Source organism: Pterocles gutturalis, unplaced genomic scaffold (assembly GCF_000699245.1).
Source record: "Pterocles gutturalis isolate BGI_N339 unplaced genomic scaffold, ASM69924v1 scaffold2900, whole genome shotgun sequence".
NCBI lineage: Eukaryota > Metazoa > Chordata > Aves > Pterocliformes > Pteroclidae > Pterocles > Pterocles gutturalis.
Genome location: NW_010137945.1, coordinates 39,052 through 56,936, shown reverse-complemented (window position 1 = coordinate 56,936; position 17,885 = coordinate 39,052). Strand labels below are relative to the sequence as shown.

At 41.2% G+C, this 17,885-nt stretch overlaps 1 protein-coding gene across 1 annotated transcript in view; it reads right to left on the bottom strand.

Moving 5' to 3' along the window:
- The window catches only part of LOC104468573 (aspartyl/asparaginyl beta-hydroxylase-like), a gene marked incomplete at its 5' end in the record, with an annotated part of 63,786 nt that overhangs the window by 7,775 nt on the left and 38,126 nt on the right, over positions 1-17,885 (bottom strand). The window contains 6 exon segments of the mRNA XM_010082761.1: positions 973-1,064; positions 1,914-2,049; positions 8,550-8,687; positions 11,675-11,764; positions 12,194-12,292; positions 17,815-17,885. The exon segment at positions 17,815-17,885 is cut by the window's right edge and continues 28 nt beyond it. Coding sequence (XP_010081063.1) covers positions 973-1,064; positions 1,914-2,049; positions 8,550-8,687; positions 11,675-11,764; positions 12,194-12,292; positions 17,815-17,885 — 626 coding nt within the window.

Sequence of the window (17,885 nt, the reverse complement as noted above, 5' to 3'; positions counted from 1 at the left end):
CAAATCAATGGAACAACAGCCTTGTCCACTCCCCAGCAGCAGTCACCTACTGCATCTCTGCCCATCTAAAGCAGAAGTCTGGTGAAAAGCTGAGCACCTGCCCTCAAGGCACTGCATTAGGATCATGCTAGCAATGTTTTCCAACTTTCCCATCCTTAATTTTGTAACGTGAAGGTTATTCTCATGTAGTCATTACAGATAAAATCTAATAACTTGGAAAAAAAAGAATACTGAAAAATTCTGTCCTACAGAACCACGATGCCTGCATTGAGCCATTCATCCAGCTGTGTATGTATTGATCTATACCATCTAAGTCTACTGCGTGATTTAACGAGGTTAATTTGTAGTCAGTGTAGACCAGGCACTTGAAACAAACTTTGCTGGCACCCAAGGCCACAGTTCATGGATGTAAAATTTCCTTCCTTCACCTTTAGGAAAGAAGCATGTGACACCAGTACTGTTGCCTGGCTCCCAGGAGGTGATTCACCTTCTGTCTAACGCAGCCAGGCTGGGGGGGACAGGTGAGGTTTGTCCCAGTGAGAATCTGGCCCACTGAACCACTCTTATAAAGTTAGGCTCAGACCAGAAAAAAGTCCAGGTGAGGAGGGACACAGTCCAACCACCTGCTCACAGCAGGGTCCGGTGTGAGTCAGACCAAGCCACTTGGGAGGGAGGGTTAGGAAATTACTACTTATCGGCTGACCCATGGCAAATAACTACTTACGTACCATGACCTCCCAGCAAACACAAGGTCAAATGGTTCAACGAAAGAGTCCATGCAGAGGCTTCAGCTGACATATTTCACCTTGAGTTTGCTGAGGGCTAAAACTGGGCATATTCTACTGTTACCTTCATTGTGTGCTTGAGGCATCATTAAATATACCAAGGTCATGCACCCCTCTATACACATTCCTCAAAATCACCTGCTCCCAGCACTTAAAATTTGCAAAATTAAAAAAAATTGCCAGGTACCTGCCCTCTTCTGCAGCCAGTAGCTTCCGGGAATCTCTCCAATAAAGCACATGTTTTCGGAACACTTTTACAAGCATTCTCATTTTTTCTTCCTAGTGAAAAGAATGAACAGAGCATTGGTAAGAGCAGTGAATGAACATTTCCTTTGTTTCTGCTTAGCAGAAGAGCACCAAAGCTGTCAAAGCGCTGACGCTGAAAGCCAGGTAAATATGACTAGTCCCGTTTTACAGATCACAAACCAGAAGTATTAGCACACTGGAATATCAGAGCAGCTGCAACATCTTTGTTGTTACATCACTCGTGAAGAGCAGGCTTTCTATAATTTTTAAACATGATTCTAAAAGTCTAATCATTAATATAATCGTATATAAAAACATGGCAAATGCCACCAAGATCATACCATTTCAACACCAGATTATATTTTGACATAAATTGCTTTTAATATTTTATTTTACAGTACTCTTTCATATGCGGAGTCTTATAAGAATTTAGGGTCATTCCGACAGTTGGGCCTTCCACTGCACAGCTCAGGGACAGGGCAGCAGGCTTATTAAAGCTCACATTATTTAGCTCTTACCATTTCTGAATGATAGATCTCACCTGGCTGACAACACAATATTGAGGCTGCGCCTTCTCCCACGTTCCTATCTCCCCCCAGGCCGATCTGTACTATCCATGACCATGCAAAACGTTGGCAGCCTTGCCAGAAGAGGAGTATGACTCTCAAGGGATATTTAGAAGTGCTTGGGGGAAACATGGTTTAGAAGAAAGGACTCTTGTTCACTGTCACAGGGCTCCCAGACACTATTTTATTAGCTCCTTTCTTCTGCAGATTCGGTGATTACACAGTTTTGGAAAAAACCGTGCTGCTACTCCTTATTACACTATACCAATCTGAGAAAGGGAAATTGGGGAAACAGAAGAAATACAAAATGCTTTACCTTGTTGCCATAAGGTAAACTGGCTCCAGTCTCCTTTTTCTCGTAGATTCTCATCTTCAGGCAGGAAGAGGCTTCTTTTTTTATCCATCACAGCAAGCCCCTCATCCCGAATGAGCTTCCAGTCTTTTTCTAAGGACTGTTGTGAGAGCCATGTTACTGCGTTGAGAACTTACTGCATTGGGCTTTAGTACTGGTTTTATTTTTCCCTGCCATTATTAACTTTTTTTTAAATATATTTAAAAGCAGTAAACCAAAGTGTTCATCATCATTCTAAATTCCCTTCTGACATGTTAAGGCAGGAAAAACAACTTTCCCAGAATTCTTCAGATTCCATTACATTGGGACTGTAAAATTTCAATAATCCCCAGCCTCTTTGCAGACCAGGCCCCCCTTGGACTGCTTTTTGATCAGCCTAAGGGCTCTTTAACTGATCACTTTGTATTGCAACCTAAGGAGAGTACTGATCTTCTTAAAGACAGCACGTTTACCTGGAGGGACTCCTGCAACCAGAAAATAACCTGGTTCATAACCTGGAACTCCAGGCACTGTCAGAACATCCCAGTTCAAAGAGGACAAGTGTAAACAGGCCACTTACATTGACAGTTATGATTTAAACCTTCAAAAAAGTTTGCAAAGATTCACTTGCACACGCTGATGTTATTGAAAAAGATCAAATACAACTCAAAATGCCAGGTGATAATTTATGGACACAAGCATTGAAAATGTGTAAGCTGCCTTGTACTTTCATACATAGCAAAACCACACGATGGTAGAATTAATGTTCTCTGCTGCTTTAGGACATAAAAATCACATAGATTAGAAAACCTTTTATTCTAGCAATAATAAGTAATTTTAATGTTACAGCAATATAAATGAAAAACCCACAGCATGACAATGGACCTGGATAAAAGAAACTTCCATTTCCTAGCCACTTACTTTACTTGCTAAACCTTATTTTGGGTGAATAGTTTTCATTTTTCCTTTGTGCTCTTGAACAAAGCATTTCTGTAAGACATTTTCAATCCATTTCGTCCTGAAAATAGGCTAAAGTGTGTTCCCACACTACCTACACCTACATGGTGTGTAAAGCCGGGTAAAACTCAAGAGTCTGTGAGACCAGGTGATATAACTGCCCCTCTTTATCTTTCAAACTCTCGATGGTTATTAGCCTTCCCCATTTAAATTAAACAGTTGCGTTTTCCACTTGAGTTTGTTCAATTAAAAGATGAGCTGGTCACACAGAACAGGTGGCACGTTGGCACACCACCGAAGGCTTGGCAAGCCCCGGCCAGAACATGCTGTCGGTAACACAGCGACTTTCTCCCACTAGAACGTTTTCAGGTGGGCTAAGATCTATGAATATTAGGACTGCATTTCTGTTGTTACAGTTCTCTCTTCTTCTTCATAGCAAATTGTTTTCTCTCTGACCCACCAGTAAAGGGAAGAGCACTTCTCACTTTTCCTGGTGCATTCACCTTGTTCTCTCCCACTGGCAGGTTTCCATGACGCTTGTTTAACAGTTAACATTAAAGAGAAATGTTTCTTTCTTTGGAAAAATGACTTTTCCAAAATGCAGGGTAAAAAACAAGACTGACATTTTCCACCTGGTCAGAGATGGATATGGGAACAGTGTTGCTACTGACTCAGCGCTGCTGTATCTACACAAGGAAATGCTTGAGTTCCTGCACTGGCTGGAGAAGAGAAAGAATAACCTACATTTATACATGCCTCAAATTAAAGTGACACAGATCAACAAAACTGGAAAACTTTAAAAGATATTACAAGTGCTTCTTTGTCTGCTCAAACTTAGAATCATAGATTCATTAAAGTTGGAAAAGACCTCAAGGATCATCAAGTCCAACCCAACCCCACCCAACCCACTAACCCATGTCCCGAAGCACCACATCGACACGTTTCTTGAACCCCTCCAGGGATGGTGGCTCCACCACTTCTGTTAAAACTTCTCCTCCTCCCTCATCTGAAAAAGGTAGGAGGGAGCACTCACACAAGACGATGCATGAGGAGAACTGGTGGCCCAGGGAGCTGCAGGCAACAGCTGCTTTGTCACCTCTAATCCTTCACAAGTGCCACAGGCTGTAAGTTAACCTCTAAAGGGGGTGTTTGTCCTTGCCTTTTAAGGCTCCTTCCCTAACATGTTGGATATGAAGTGATGTGAATATATGTTGTTGGTTTTGAACTCGCTCCTCAATGGTCTTGAACACAACTTGCACCTCAACCGATAGCGCTGCTACGCTCCCGAAAACCTGAGCCCCATCTATAAAAGACACTGACAGTGCTTTACTATGAGTGATGGGAAACTCCTAGGAGTTCAAACACAGCTCAGCCTTGATTTTACAGACTCCTAGGCACACCCTGAATGGTAAAAACACATACCACCACTAAAACACAACGGCTAAGCCCAGGACTTGTTAGGGCTCTTGATCCAAGAGCTGGTATCTACAGAAAAAAAGTTAAATATGCTTATACTCCATAATCCATAGGGATTCAAGCCTCAGGTCAGAGCAACAAATTCATATTATATCTGGTGCAATACCCTGATTTCAGTTGAGCAGTCAGGTGGTGAACGGCACCGGGAGCACAGGTACCTGCTTCCTGGCAGCTGATTCCCATAAACCTCCACATGGCTTTTTAAGTTCCTAACAATAATGGAAGTTTACAGTCGCTTTACATCTGGCAATAGTGTAGATTTTACTGACAAAGACATGGCTATATTTAAATAGAGAATTCTTGATATTGGTTTATTTTCATGTGTGACTACGGAGTCCTTACTCTGGGCTTTCAAACCCCTTCACATGCACGGTCGTAAAAGACGCAGGCAGAGATTAAGAGGTTACTACCCCTCATGTGAAGCGTAACTGCTGACCACACATCCACTTTAATCCACTGGACTATCAAATAAAATCATGGGGAAGACTTCCGTCTATTTTACTTTGCTGCTGGAACAGAGTTCACAACTGGTTACTGGGTCTCTGCTGGGGAACGCTGGTGATCTCCAAACAACAGGCAGTATTTCCAACCTGCTGGAACAGATTCCTTGTGCCCATTCAGTCACTCACAGTGCTTGAACACCAGCATGCATACACACCATCTCTGCTACATTCAACACAAGGCCCCCTTAAAGCATCCAGGCCCAAGTTAAATGCAGGTTTCAATTTAATTTCTCCATTAGGTATGAATGTTTAGGTATTACTGGCTAAACCATTAAGCTCTAGCTGTCACTCTACAGAAAATGTTATGGATATGTGCTGTTGCCAGTACTTTCATTCTCTTTCTGCACTTTTCTTGCTGCACTTTAAACTTTTAATTAATAAAATCTAAGCCATCAGAGAAAATGGACAGGACAAGATCTACTTTAATCAATCAGCTACTCACTGTAGCACTTTATAGGGAAAGCATCGTCTGGGCCCTTTCCAAAAGTCAATGGGCACAACACGAGGAAAGAACAAAGTTAACAAGGTCATTACCTATCTATTAGGTTCAGACTGATGAAAAGTCTCCAGAATCCAATAACATTATACCTCTTTTATTATTTTTTCAAATGGGCATCAGAATAATAAAATGATGCTACGCTGAGGTTCTACACAAGGTACCAGAGCATGACCCCATGACTCACTAAGACTGTCCATGGACAGCGAATTGCCCAAAGGCAGGAGGATTAGGTGCTCAAAGACGAAAGTAAGGTTTTCTTCAAACAAAGAAAGAAAGAGTTTCTTGAAACGCCAAATCCAAAGGCCTGAAATGCTGTAGATCAGAAACATTAGCAGAACATTTCTACAGAAATCACTTGACACACTTTCTTAATTTAAAGGTTTATATTTTCTGCTCCCTGAGAAATCAGGTGGCCCTTCCTGTTCTTTCAGGAAAACTACAAAAACTTCAGCATTGATGGTCAGCAGCTAGACATGCGAAGATCCCCTTCCCTCCAGCACAGTGGCGCTAACCAGGATTTACCACCGTAACACACGTCCTCTTAGGATATTCTTAGTTTTCTTTTTTTTTTTAAGAAACTAAAAAAAACTGCTCTTCCTTAAGACACCTAGGCAAGTAGGTAAGAGTGAATAAAATATGAGATTGTCTTTAATCTTACCCATCAGGCAGTTAAACATCAGGCCTGAATTAGCTGGCCAGGCTTCTTCTTTTAGTAAAGCAGAAGGAAAGTTAATCCCAGGAAGGGAGACACACCATAGCCATTTCACAGAGTAAAAATCATGTATCCTCTGGAAATACCTCTTTTTTGACCTGTAACTAGACCACTAGCATGGACAACATGCCTTGTGTCTGTACACCTACCATTAGGAGGGCAGAACACCCCTCGGAAGGAATTTATTAAACTGGGAATACCAAAAAGATAATTTTCCTTCACATTTTCTGTGGAAAAAGCAAGGGACTGTGAAAATTCCCATCTCCATCTCCAGTCTCAAGAAACCACATGACCCTCTGTAACAAAATCCAGGTTGCCCTGGGCTATAAGATGCTACTGAGCACAGCTGGACTGGCCAGCAGAGTGAACTACAAAGAGCTGCCAGTCTGCCTTTAGCACTCTCTCAGCCACAAAGAAACCCTCCGTTGGCACTGGTAAGCTACCAAGACACTGAAAAGAGCCGGTTCCCATCTAACAAGTGGTGTAACACAGGGAGAGAGGCCAGGGCCTCCAGGGCTTTGCCCTCGATACAGCAGTCCTCCATGTCGAATTCTGTCACCGGGATTTGGTGGCATTTCCCAGACATCCCATGGGGAGGCAAGAGGCACGTAACAAGATGAAGCAGGGAGAAAGAACTGCTGGGTGGTTATTGCTCCGCGGTATGGGGAAAGAAAGTTGATTTTTTTTTTTTTTAACTAAAACATGTACAGAAGTTGGAATACTCCAGAAATTAATAAAACTGATCTCTTCAATGATTTTTTTTCCATTTTCTGGAGAATACTACCAATTCTGCTTGCAGTGTCATACGTTATTAGAATCAAGGTTGCTTTTTTTCAAAATTTAAAAGTTCTTCCTTGAGTTATGGGGGAAACAAAACAATATAAATATTTTTTCTGATACACTCAAATTATATTTTGGGTTTATATAAATTATATTTTGAGTTTATACTTTCAGCTGTGGACATTATCTTGAAGAATGTAAATCTTACCACCCCCAAATTATGATACCTATTAGTAAGTAAATTAGCAGCCACAACTTAGTCCAGATTCAATGACATAATCCTAATAAAACAGCTTTTGATAGGATTGAAGAGGTAAGAGTGGATTTTTAGAGAGGCAGTTGTGCTGTGGAGGTCGGGGTGAATTTATATCCTCGCTGGTCTAAATGGCTCTTCTAGGAGCCACGTAGGATGCTGATCCAAACCGAGACCTCCATATCTGGTCTGATCCATCTGAAAAAAATCCCTTCAAGGTGCAGCCCTAGCCATTTTATAACAGGAAACTGAATTCTTCCACCCTTCAAACCTGACTCGTCTCCTCACGCCAAGGGTGAAGGGATCATTACCTTCTGTGCCTTAGGAATTTGAACAGTTCACATGCAAGAGACTATAGCACACCACTGCAGACAGCTCTAAAGCATCAATAGAACGGTATAGATCCTTTCTTTTTGTTTGGCAAAAGCACGATAAGAAGTTACCAGTTTCTCCATCTCCTCTATGGTAGGTAGCATCTATTCCTTCTCACTCCTCATGAATGAGTTTGATACACGCACATCTCAACTCCTCCCAAGTGCTAGTTCATAGAGCTAACTGGTTTTTTATGTGACTGAGATTACCCTGGAGAACTGCACTTTAACGTAAATTTCCTAAGGTTATTTATGCTGCCATCAAAAGCATAACAAGGAGTAATCTTCCTTTTTTTAATTTTTCTTTTTTTTTTAATAAAATCATCCTTTCGTAGTAGTTTTTTTTAACACTATGTAACTCAGTATAATGAAACAACCACTCTGAAATCTCTTGCAAATAAACATTTATGTTTTTAAATTATTTGTGCAGAATAATTTTCTAAACCATATACCAGAAATCAAAACATACAGAAAAAAAGGTTCTTCTCTCCTTTATTTTTTTTTTTTTTTTAGGAACTATGATAAGAATTACTAAAAATAAAATAATAAAAATTATGCTATTTTGGAAAAACAAACTATTATTATGAATAATAACCAGACTACTTGCCTTGTACTAAATAACAATAAGACCTTTAAAGAACTAAATTCATCACTGGGAGTCTACCCTTTTTTCTTTTATGCAATTAAAAGTTTCCAAAGAAGTCACCAAATACTACACAAGGGGTGAAGGACACAGCCTTTCCTGACCAATCAAAAATTCACAACGGGTATCCCAGACATTACCAAAGTTTGCTGTCATTTTGCACTTGAGATACTATGGTTGTCTACCATGCAAACTTTGTATTTATGAATCATTTCATCCATCCTGTCCCCATTCTCAATTTTTAAAATGTCTGAGCTCATTTTGTAGTATCTTGGTGAAATCTTGTGTTCAGGCTGAGATCAGTGTCTGGTACCCACAGGCAGTGATTCAGACCTTACAGATTAGCATTTTCTCTGCTTCATACCCTGGATTATGGTTGTTATTAAAAAAACAAAACAACAAAGTACAGAGAAACAAAGTGTCTTACCTTCACCAGTTCTGTATAACCAGTTTCCTTTGCTGTCCACCAAGGCTGAGCTTTCAGTCCCTTGACGTTGTAGAGGGAACGCTGCCAAACCGATGCAAAGTGACCTCTTTGGTATCCAAGTTCATACCACTTGTATGCCTGAAAGATTGCAGTTGTTAACAACCAAATTCACATCAGACAATCTCCCACAGAAAAAAAAGTGACTTTTGCTTTTTTGGTAAGGTCACAGACTGTCTCGCTGGATGCTGGGGTTATTCTTCTAAAGTAATGTCGTAACAAACACTTTAAGGAAAAAAAAAAAACCCAAAGAAACCCCAAAAACCCCAACTAACAATCCCAAAATAGATCAGAGTCACCCAGCATTGTCCAACCCAACATTAGCAAAACAGGACAATCTTCTCACAACCATTCCCACCAAAGCTGGGTCAGCAGTCTAGGCGTTGTCCTTGGCTGTGGGAGATTCAATTGTTGGTCATCTGGGCCAGCCTGCTTTTCTCTATGTTTCACTCCTCTGACTGTGAATAACTTTGGGTGGTTTTGTTTTGAAATTTCTACGTAAGTCTCTATATTGTAACCACAGATTATTTTTTTGAGACTCTGGTAAATTTTCTTCAAGCTTTTAAAATATGTGGTACTCTGTTCTTTATAACTCCCTTGAAGTATAGAGGAAAAGCTGAAATAAAGTGTTGCCTTATTTATCTGAAGTACAGAAAACCAGCGAGGATGAACAGAGGAACAGCAGACCATATATAAGCTGTCATCTTCTTACCCTAGAGACACTTTGTAAAATTGTGTATGGGTCAAAAAAACCAAAAAATGCGTTACCTTTGGGTAATACACAGTATATCTTGAAATTCTGATGTTATCTTGGTTAAGTCTCTGAAATGGCAAAATTATGATTTATATGTTCTCCAAGAGGTAAGTTGTAATAGCGGTGGGATATCAATAGACTGTTCATGCTGACTGCCCGCATTCATCTGCAATGTCTGCAGTTAGCCCCGGTGATTAGGGGGATCAATTACATGTTTCAGCCATGAGTATGAAAGATTCTGCTCTTTAAGATCTAACAGCTATAATCACGATGTGTAACACTGCTGATCCTTATCTGTTAGAAGAAGAAGGGAGCAGGGTCAGGTTGCCTTGCTTGTCATTTCCAGCCCTGAGTTTCCATGAGAAACCTTTATTTCGCATGCAGATCTTGGTGGTGGGAAGACTAAATAATGCCCCATGCACTACTCAGGACAGCTACAACAGTACAGCTTCTTTCCCAGGAAAGTGATTGTTTGAGACGCACTCAGCTTACAGATTCTGTGTGAACAGGTGTTCTATAACACCTTCCACGGTTCTAATTTATCTTTTTTTAAGTCAATTTGGCATTTTATCAAACTATAGTTGAAAAGGGCATACTCAACGCTGTTCCCCTAACACTTACTAAGACCACATCCATAATTCCTAATTTAGATCTAATAGATTAATATCAACCTTCAACAAACCTCCAGTGACAGCAACTTCACATGTCCCTTAAATATTGATCTGTCTCCTTGATTAAATCTCAAAGTTCAGCAAGTCTAGAAAGGTCAGGGAGAAAAATTTGGCTTAACAGTGGACTTTCCACTGATAAAAGTCTACTCTATGCCAAGAAGCTCATTTGTCATCGATTAAAACTTTTTCTACAGCAGATTTGACCATTAACTCCATGCACATTAACAAGTAATTATCCTGGGGATGGGGGTGACACATACTAATGACATCTGAGTGGTATCTTAGCCAAACATCGTCATGGGATGCTCCAGGCTCGATCATTCCACCTGGAACATCCCATGGAAGCACAGAGGGATTTCCTCTTGGCTTTCTGTTGCGAGAAGGACAGACAGAGAGACAGCACCATGTGTGTGCAGGGGTGCACATGCACATGCGTGTGTGTGCTTCTGTATGGAACGAGGCCAATTAAATCTCACCTGTAAAGGAACTTTTAAATCAAAAATGCTTCATTGGAAGAATATTTTATTGTACTTTCAGAGAAAGCAATCTAACTTAAAAAATAGAGGTATTATTACACTTCAATGTATGTACAAGGTATTTTAATAAAAGTTCCAAATTTATAAAAAAATAAAATTAACCTGGTGAACTAGGCTTAAGAAAGATCACTAACATAGGCTCCATCATAGTCCACCGGTCTATAGTTCATACTGGAGAACTGCCTGCTGACTGGGCCAGGATACCCAGGAGGTCAGCGACCTTTAGAGTATTGTAGGTATCAATATTTCAGACCTGTTACTAGATATGTGATTAAAAAGCAGCTCCACTATGCTTTTTTATTCTTACTCTTCTAACATGTCCCATCCAGGGAACTGAGTAGGAGATCTTGAGTTGTTTTTTTTTGTTTGTTTTTAAATTCATGCCCATAGTAAAGTTTCTTACTCATAACAGTATTCAACAAAAGCCCTTCGCTGCCCTACCATGGCAATAGTGCTAATTTGTACATTTAAATTTGGCTTTTACATTAAATTTGGTTTTAAATTAACAAATTGGAAACTTGAGATTATGCCTTTCAGTTGCATATGTTTCTGTTGTACACAACAGATTCATTGCACAAATTTCTGCTTTTCTGATCCGTTTGCTACTTAAAATTATTGAACCAATACCATAACTCAGCCCACATACCCACTCCTCCCATGGTCTTCTTTTATCACATACTCATTGGGAAAGAAAGGAGGTTTACAAAACACTGTTATACCAGAGCTATGAGGGAACTTCTGTACAATGATATACACGTAACTGTTTAACGCTGGTCAAAATCTCTGTCATAAGCAGCAGGAGCAGAAAACAGACTCTAAAAACACCTTCACTGAATTTTTAAACAATTTTTATTCCCTTGGTTCAAACTGCTTTGTGTAAGCTTCAAAAGTTTAGCTCTAAAGCAAGGGATGCTAAGAGATTGCATTGCCACGCCAACAGCAGATCTTTTGCTGTTGCTCATCTTGACTTCTACACATACATGCTGGATTATTACTGCAGGGAGACTACTCATGTTTTCAACATTGAGCCCACGCTTAAAAGTTTTTCTGGATCCTGCAGTCTGCCAGAGGTTCAGACTTCAAAGAACGAACATGTTAACTGCATACCTCTTTGTCTCCCATTCTCTGCAAAGCATCTCCCAGATGAAAATAAAAGCGTCCATCGTTTGTGCCAGGGTCACCAGACTCTAGTCCTTCCTTAAAAAAAAAAATTAAAAAAAAAAGTAGTAGTATAAGAGAAGCTTCATTAGGATTTCTAAGAGAGTTCATTTGACTGCTATAAAAAGACTGTCAACGCTATGCAATGCTAAGTACATGCAAGCCCTCTCTGGATTTTTCAAGAACCTTAAGTTTGCACCATACTGCCAACCTCAAAACACTCTGAGACTCAGAGCTGTGTACTCAGGGTCAACCACCAGTAAAACAAATACCTGGATGTTCCAGAACTGATGAGTCTCTATGCACAAGCTTGTTCCAGTTCATAGGCAGCGATACAGCAATATAACTCCAACACTTAGCTTAAACAGGGATTTGTGATCAGCATGCTTCCACCCTGACATGTTTTATATATTCCAATTTGATTTTTTACAGGTAAAATATTTACTATAGGGGAAAAAAGAAGAATACCTTTAGATAGGGTATGCTCTCTGCTATCTTGTTTTCTGCTTTCAGGATGAAGCCGTAATGTACTTTGGCAAAGCCATCATTTGGAGACAGGCTTAGAACCTGTTTGAGAGCAAAAGAATTAAATACTCATGTATGGATTTATGCAAATTAACAGACCTGTGCATATATCACTATTTAGTGATGCAACGACATTTCCTTCCATCGCTGACTCTCAGACAAATTCTTGGCTTGGCTGTGCTTTCTTTTCCCCATTCACTTTTGTGCTTCTCTAGAAAAATCTATCACAAGTCAAACTTCAAAATCTCAGAAATAAAATTATTCCAACTGAATGTCATTATTTTTCAGTTATACATCCTCCTCTGCCCTCTCTTGAGTTGCAGCACACTGCACAACAGAACTGACACCACTCGTCAACACTGAAGTCACCTACGCCACTTTCTGACTAATCTGAAGGAAAGCATCTGCTACAGCACAGGGGTGGGTAGTGTGGAAATACACCTGAAATAATCGAAAATGAGATAGGTTTATACTGGCGGCAAACTAGCCTTGGCAAGAGAAAATACACTACACTGTGGAGCACAGAGAGTTCAATTGGGAAAGGTGCTGTGACGGGACCGCACACACCCTGGGAACACAAAGGGCGTTCTCAGCACTGCGGTGAACCGGAGCAGCCTCCAAAGAGCTTGCACTGGCTTGGCCAGGAGAAAGCCATCAGAAAGTAATGCAAGCTGTAATGCAGGAGTGATGGAGTGTGCTTTCACACCAGAAGGTGACGGATAAATTATTCTTGGGTAGTTGTGTGCTGTACTTTTTGACTAAGACTGAGACCTAGCGTGCTGAATTAAGCTAAAAATGTTGTATCCTGAACAAAATTCAGATAATGTCTGAGTTGCAACCTGACTTAATTGTGCAGGAAAGGAAAACCCAAAGGCAAATATCCAGAGATGGATATTTCACACTGGCCCAGGTTGCCCAGAGAAGCTGTGGATGCCCCATCCCTGGAGGGGTTCAAGGCCAGGCTGGATGAGGCTTTGGGCAACCTGGGCTGGTGGGAGGTGTCCCTGCCCATGGCAGGGGGTTGGAACTCGATGATCTTTAAGGTCCCTTCCAACCCAAACCATTCTGTGATTCTGTGATTCTATGACTGTGCAAGAGAGAGATTTGTGAGAACAGGGCCAGCTGTAGGAAAGGATCAGAGCACAGGGGAGTGCTTCAGGGAAAGGAGGCGTGAAGCCGGCAGGCTTGAGCTCTGAAACACATACCCCCAGCACAGCTGAGATCATTTAGGTGCAGTTGGTCTGCCTCAGCCAAGGGGACAATTAGAGAATGTCTTGATCCACTTTCCAGATCCGTGTTTCTATGGCATACACAGTCAATATCACCTGCAGCTCTATGCGATATCAATTACATGGTCAAGTTACTCTGTTGTTACACCTTTTCTCTCCTTAACATAGAAGCGGATGGTCTTATCAGGACAGATCCTCGTTCCGTGAGGACCGTCACAAAAGCCTGGCAGCCGGGGAAATGACAGAGGCTGGTACCTGCTGAATGTCTAGCACAGCCATTAAATACAAAGCGATTCACAGATCAGCAGTTTCTCTTGCCTAAATCCATTTCTGAAGCTACTAAACTTATGCCATGGATAAAACGTCTGCATGCATTATAGCCACTTCCCTCTACCTTTTCCAGTCACTGTCTAACCCAATTTTTCAATCAAGATAATTACAAGCAAAATCATAACATGTCCTCTGGGCCAGTTTTGCTGCTTTCTCAAACCTTATTACACACCAACTACATCTGAGCAAAACCAAAACCAGTACAATGAAGGCAGAAAATGTCAGGAGTTAAAAATACCAGCATTTACCTTCTTTTTGAAATAACAACCAATCTGAGGATATACCCGAAGTCCACAATATGACACCCAACTAGCAAAAACTGAACCTAGTGGTAAGGATGAGCTTGACCTCTGCTATAAGAAGACACTACCACCTTCTGCATCTGATGCCTTTTGACTACAACATTCTGGGTATAACCATTTTGATCCAAGAATCTGTACCCACAGGGTGAAATAGAATGACTGACAGAAATATTTATTAACCACATAATTTTGTTACAGTTCCTTTAACTATAGGATAAAGCTATCTGATTAATTAAGACAGAATAGAATTTTTGGTATCACGGTTGATTTAAACTACGCCAAGTTGCATTAAGGCATGATCTGCAGCCAGAGCCCCTAAAGAGAAGGGAAGAGATACAATCATCAGGAATTACACTGGCAGCATTTAATGTAAATTGTATTACTCTGTTGCTGTTGCCGCATGCAATATTAATTATGTTTAGAAATAAGTTTTACTAAACTGCTCATAATCCATTAAATATTAATCATGAATATAGAAATTAACCTCTGGGGCTATCAATGGCTAATTAGCCAGGGCTGAGTACTATGTTAGTGTGGATATTCTGCTTTGGGTACCTGAGATAGCTCCATCAGAGCCGGCTGTGTGTGTCTGTGTGATGCTGCATCGAGCCATGCAGACATGCCTCAGTGTAGCAGGCAGAAAATGTGTTATTAGTGGAGTAACTGGTCTTATAAAGTTCTGTTCCACTGCATTTTACCATAATCTGTAGGCCTCTGAAAATAAAAATAGCTCTAAGTTCTACTAGGACTAGCTCTCAGTCCTGCTAGGACTACTTTTAACATTATGTTTCCGTGTCCCTAATTGTAATGTTCCAAGGAAAATGCTTTAATAGTAGAGGCCAAATGGAAACCTTCTCCAACTGGGCACCATTTTCCATTTGTGGTTCAGCACAAAGTCTGCACAGTAGAAAAGGGTATTTTGTGAGAGTTAGATTATACCAGACTACAGCTCTTCCTACAAAACTCTTGATTTGAAGTTCAGTGATTATTGCTTCTGTGGCTAAAACAAACACATCATATTTACGACTTTTGAAATAAAAACGTGACTGTAACACTTCAACAGCTGCTAAAACGTAACAAATTTGGAATGGAAAATAAGAATTGAATGGAAAATAAGTGAACTGGCTATAAAATGTAAAGCAGAAAGTTTTCATTCCCTAGGACGCTTTGGGCATCTGTTCAGTTCCTTGGAGACGACGCCAGGCACAGTCCATGTGGTGTGAATGGTGCATACTGCAAGCCCAGCATAGGGGACAGTGCCTGCAGAGGGTCCAGTGTGTGTGCTCAGCCCACGCCTGACACAGACTGGTAACACTGGATTAGATCAAAATGTTGTAGCAAGAAGCAAAGGAGGACACGGGTACCTTTGCACAAGAATCTAGCAGGTTCCCCTGAAACGGGAAATGTGGAGCCTAGATTCTCCTGCACAGACGTGTGTTCAACTACTTGGGAACTCGCCTGGGGAGCAGAAACAAGTGCCACATACAACCACAAGGAAAAGAATTGTGCCAGCCGTGAATCCACGAAAAGCTGAGCCTCTACTGGAACAGAGTGTATGTTCTCTTGAGGATGCGTCCTGAGCTCTGCTTTCTCCTTCTAGATGTCCATGCCTTCTGGATTACAGAATACTTAAATAAAATGTATGAACATCCCTCCGCTGGGAACCAGAACCCAGGATTCACAAATATGGGAGGCATCTACTGTGCAGCACTGAGTTCATGCTCTTGTCTGTGCTCTCTTGGGTTCTTCTATCAAACGTGCAATTTGCCCTGCACTAGTGAGAAGAAGGATTTCATCACACCACAGAAGCCTCCCAGGTTTCTCAAAAATCATGGGAAGACTGAGATGTCTCCTGGAGGCCTCCAGAACCACTCTCCACAGTTTGTCCCTCTCTTTACTGACTATGCCCAAAGCGGAGCACTGCGGCAGGAGCTCCACACCATACGCCCCGCTGCACTGCAACAGCTGAGCAAAGCACTCCACAGCAGACCATACGGCCCCCAAGAAATCTGCCCAAAGTCATACAAGAAGCTTTCAGTACAACCAAGAATGAAAGCAGGTACACGTGAGGTCCTCACAGTTTCTGTGGCTATGTTTCCCTCCTTAAAATCCTTCACGTAACACTATCCTGAATCACAACAAAGAGAAAAAACGACATTCTCGTCCTGGAATTCAGCCTGAGGAACCGCCAGAATCTGGACAAAACCCACATGATTTTTAAAAAATAATAAATCCAACTCCTTTTAAAAGGTATTTATTTGTTGCTCTTTTACAAGGACAGAACATCACTCTCATCTATTCTATTTCAGTGATTGCTGAATTGCAAAATAGAGTAATGAGACTGGATAAAGTCTCTGGAAGCATGGAAAACAACACACTAAAAGCAGTCCAGTTCCATACCTGTTCTTAATCAGAGCAGTCTACACTTCTTCTGAAGTGTATCAAACTCAATATCAAAGTAATGATGTAGCAAACTCATTACCTTCTTCCGTTTATAAAAAGTCCTGTGACTATTGATATCGAGAAATTCTAACATCCATATTATTTGCAGTAAAATCCTGAAAAATTGCAAAGGCAGATCTTGCCCCAAAGGAGCAGGTTTTTGTTTTGTCAAGTTCCTTGCAGCCTGAGAAGCAGGTTCAGCTCACACACTCTGTCTCTAAAAGCTGATGTTTCCAATCCTCTGAGACATTTTGACAGTAGGCCAAAAACTATGGAACAGGAATGTTTCATGGAGGGACCCACAAAGTAGCCAAAGTAGCAAAGCAAACATCATCCTGGCAACATCTGAGACTACCAGAGAAAATAAATGGTACTAGCAGGGTTCAGCTCCTGCTGTCAACCATGCAGCTGGAAGTCCTCCTTCTCTTGGAGAAACCACCTGAGACGAGAATCCCCTCAGCCTCCCAGATGTGGGGGATGGAGAACCAGACCTTTATTCCCCAGAGGGGGTACTGACCACCCTGACTCGCCTGCAGTCTCCATCACCCGCCACTCCCACGCTGCGCCTGTACTGAACAACGAGTGTGCCAACACCAACAGGACCATCTCCTGCCAGGGCTGACGGCTTGGGCTCTCCCAGTGACCCCGAGCACCACCTCTGTCAGAGTTTCCCGATGGTGACAGGGTTTCCAGGTCAGTGAGGTTTCCCCAGCCTGACAGCCACAGTCTAAGGCAGGAATATAAATCCAACGCTCTATCCACACTACAGGCGTCGTGAAAGACAAACAGAACTGAGGCTGCCTACAGAAATAAGACAAAGGTTAAATCGTTGTGTGATTACTGAACTACCAAATCCCAGGGTTAGAGACGGTGTTCCTGTAAAGAAACATGCTTGCTTCTGCTTTCCACATCTTGCAGATAAGCCATATTTTTTTTATACTATGCATTACATCTACGTGTTGTCAACATATTCCAAACCTGCTCACCCGAAGGTACAGGAAATCAAATGTTATTAAGCGTATGAAAAACATCTGGATTTCTCTGTCTATGAGGAAAAACATTTAGCATGACAGTATCAGGAAATCTGAATTAAAATTAGAAGATAATTAAGAACTGCACTAGAAAAAAATCATATCTATATTAACTCTTCAAAACGTGACACGCAAAATGTTTAACAACCAAAAAAGTTAAAAGCAAGCAAACTTTAGAATGAACATACGAACGCAAATATTATTTTTCCTTGGCTGGAATGGAAACTCACCTCTTCATATACCTTCTTGGCGTTGCTGTTATCTCCTATCAAGAGGTAACCAACACCAAGGTCATTCTTGA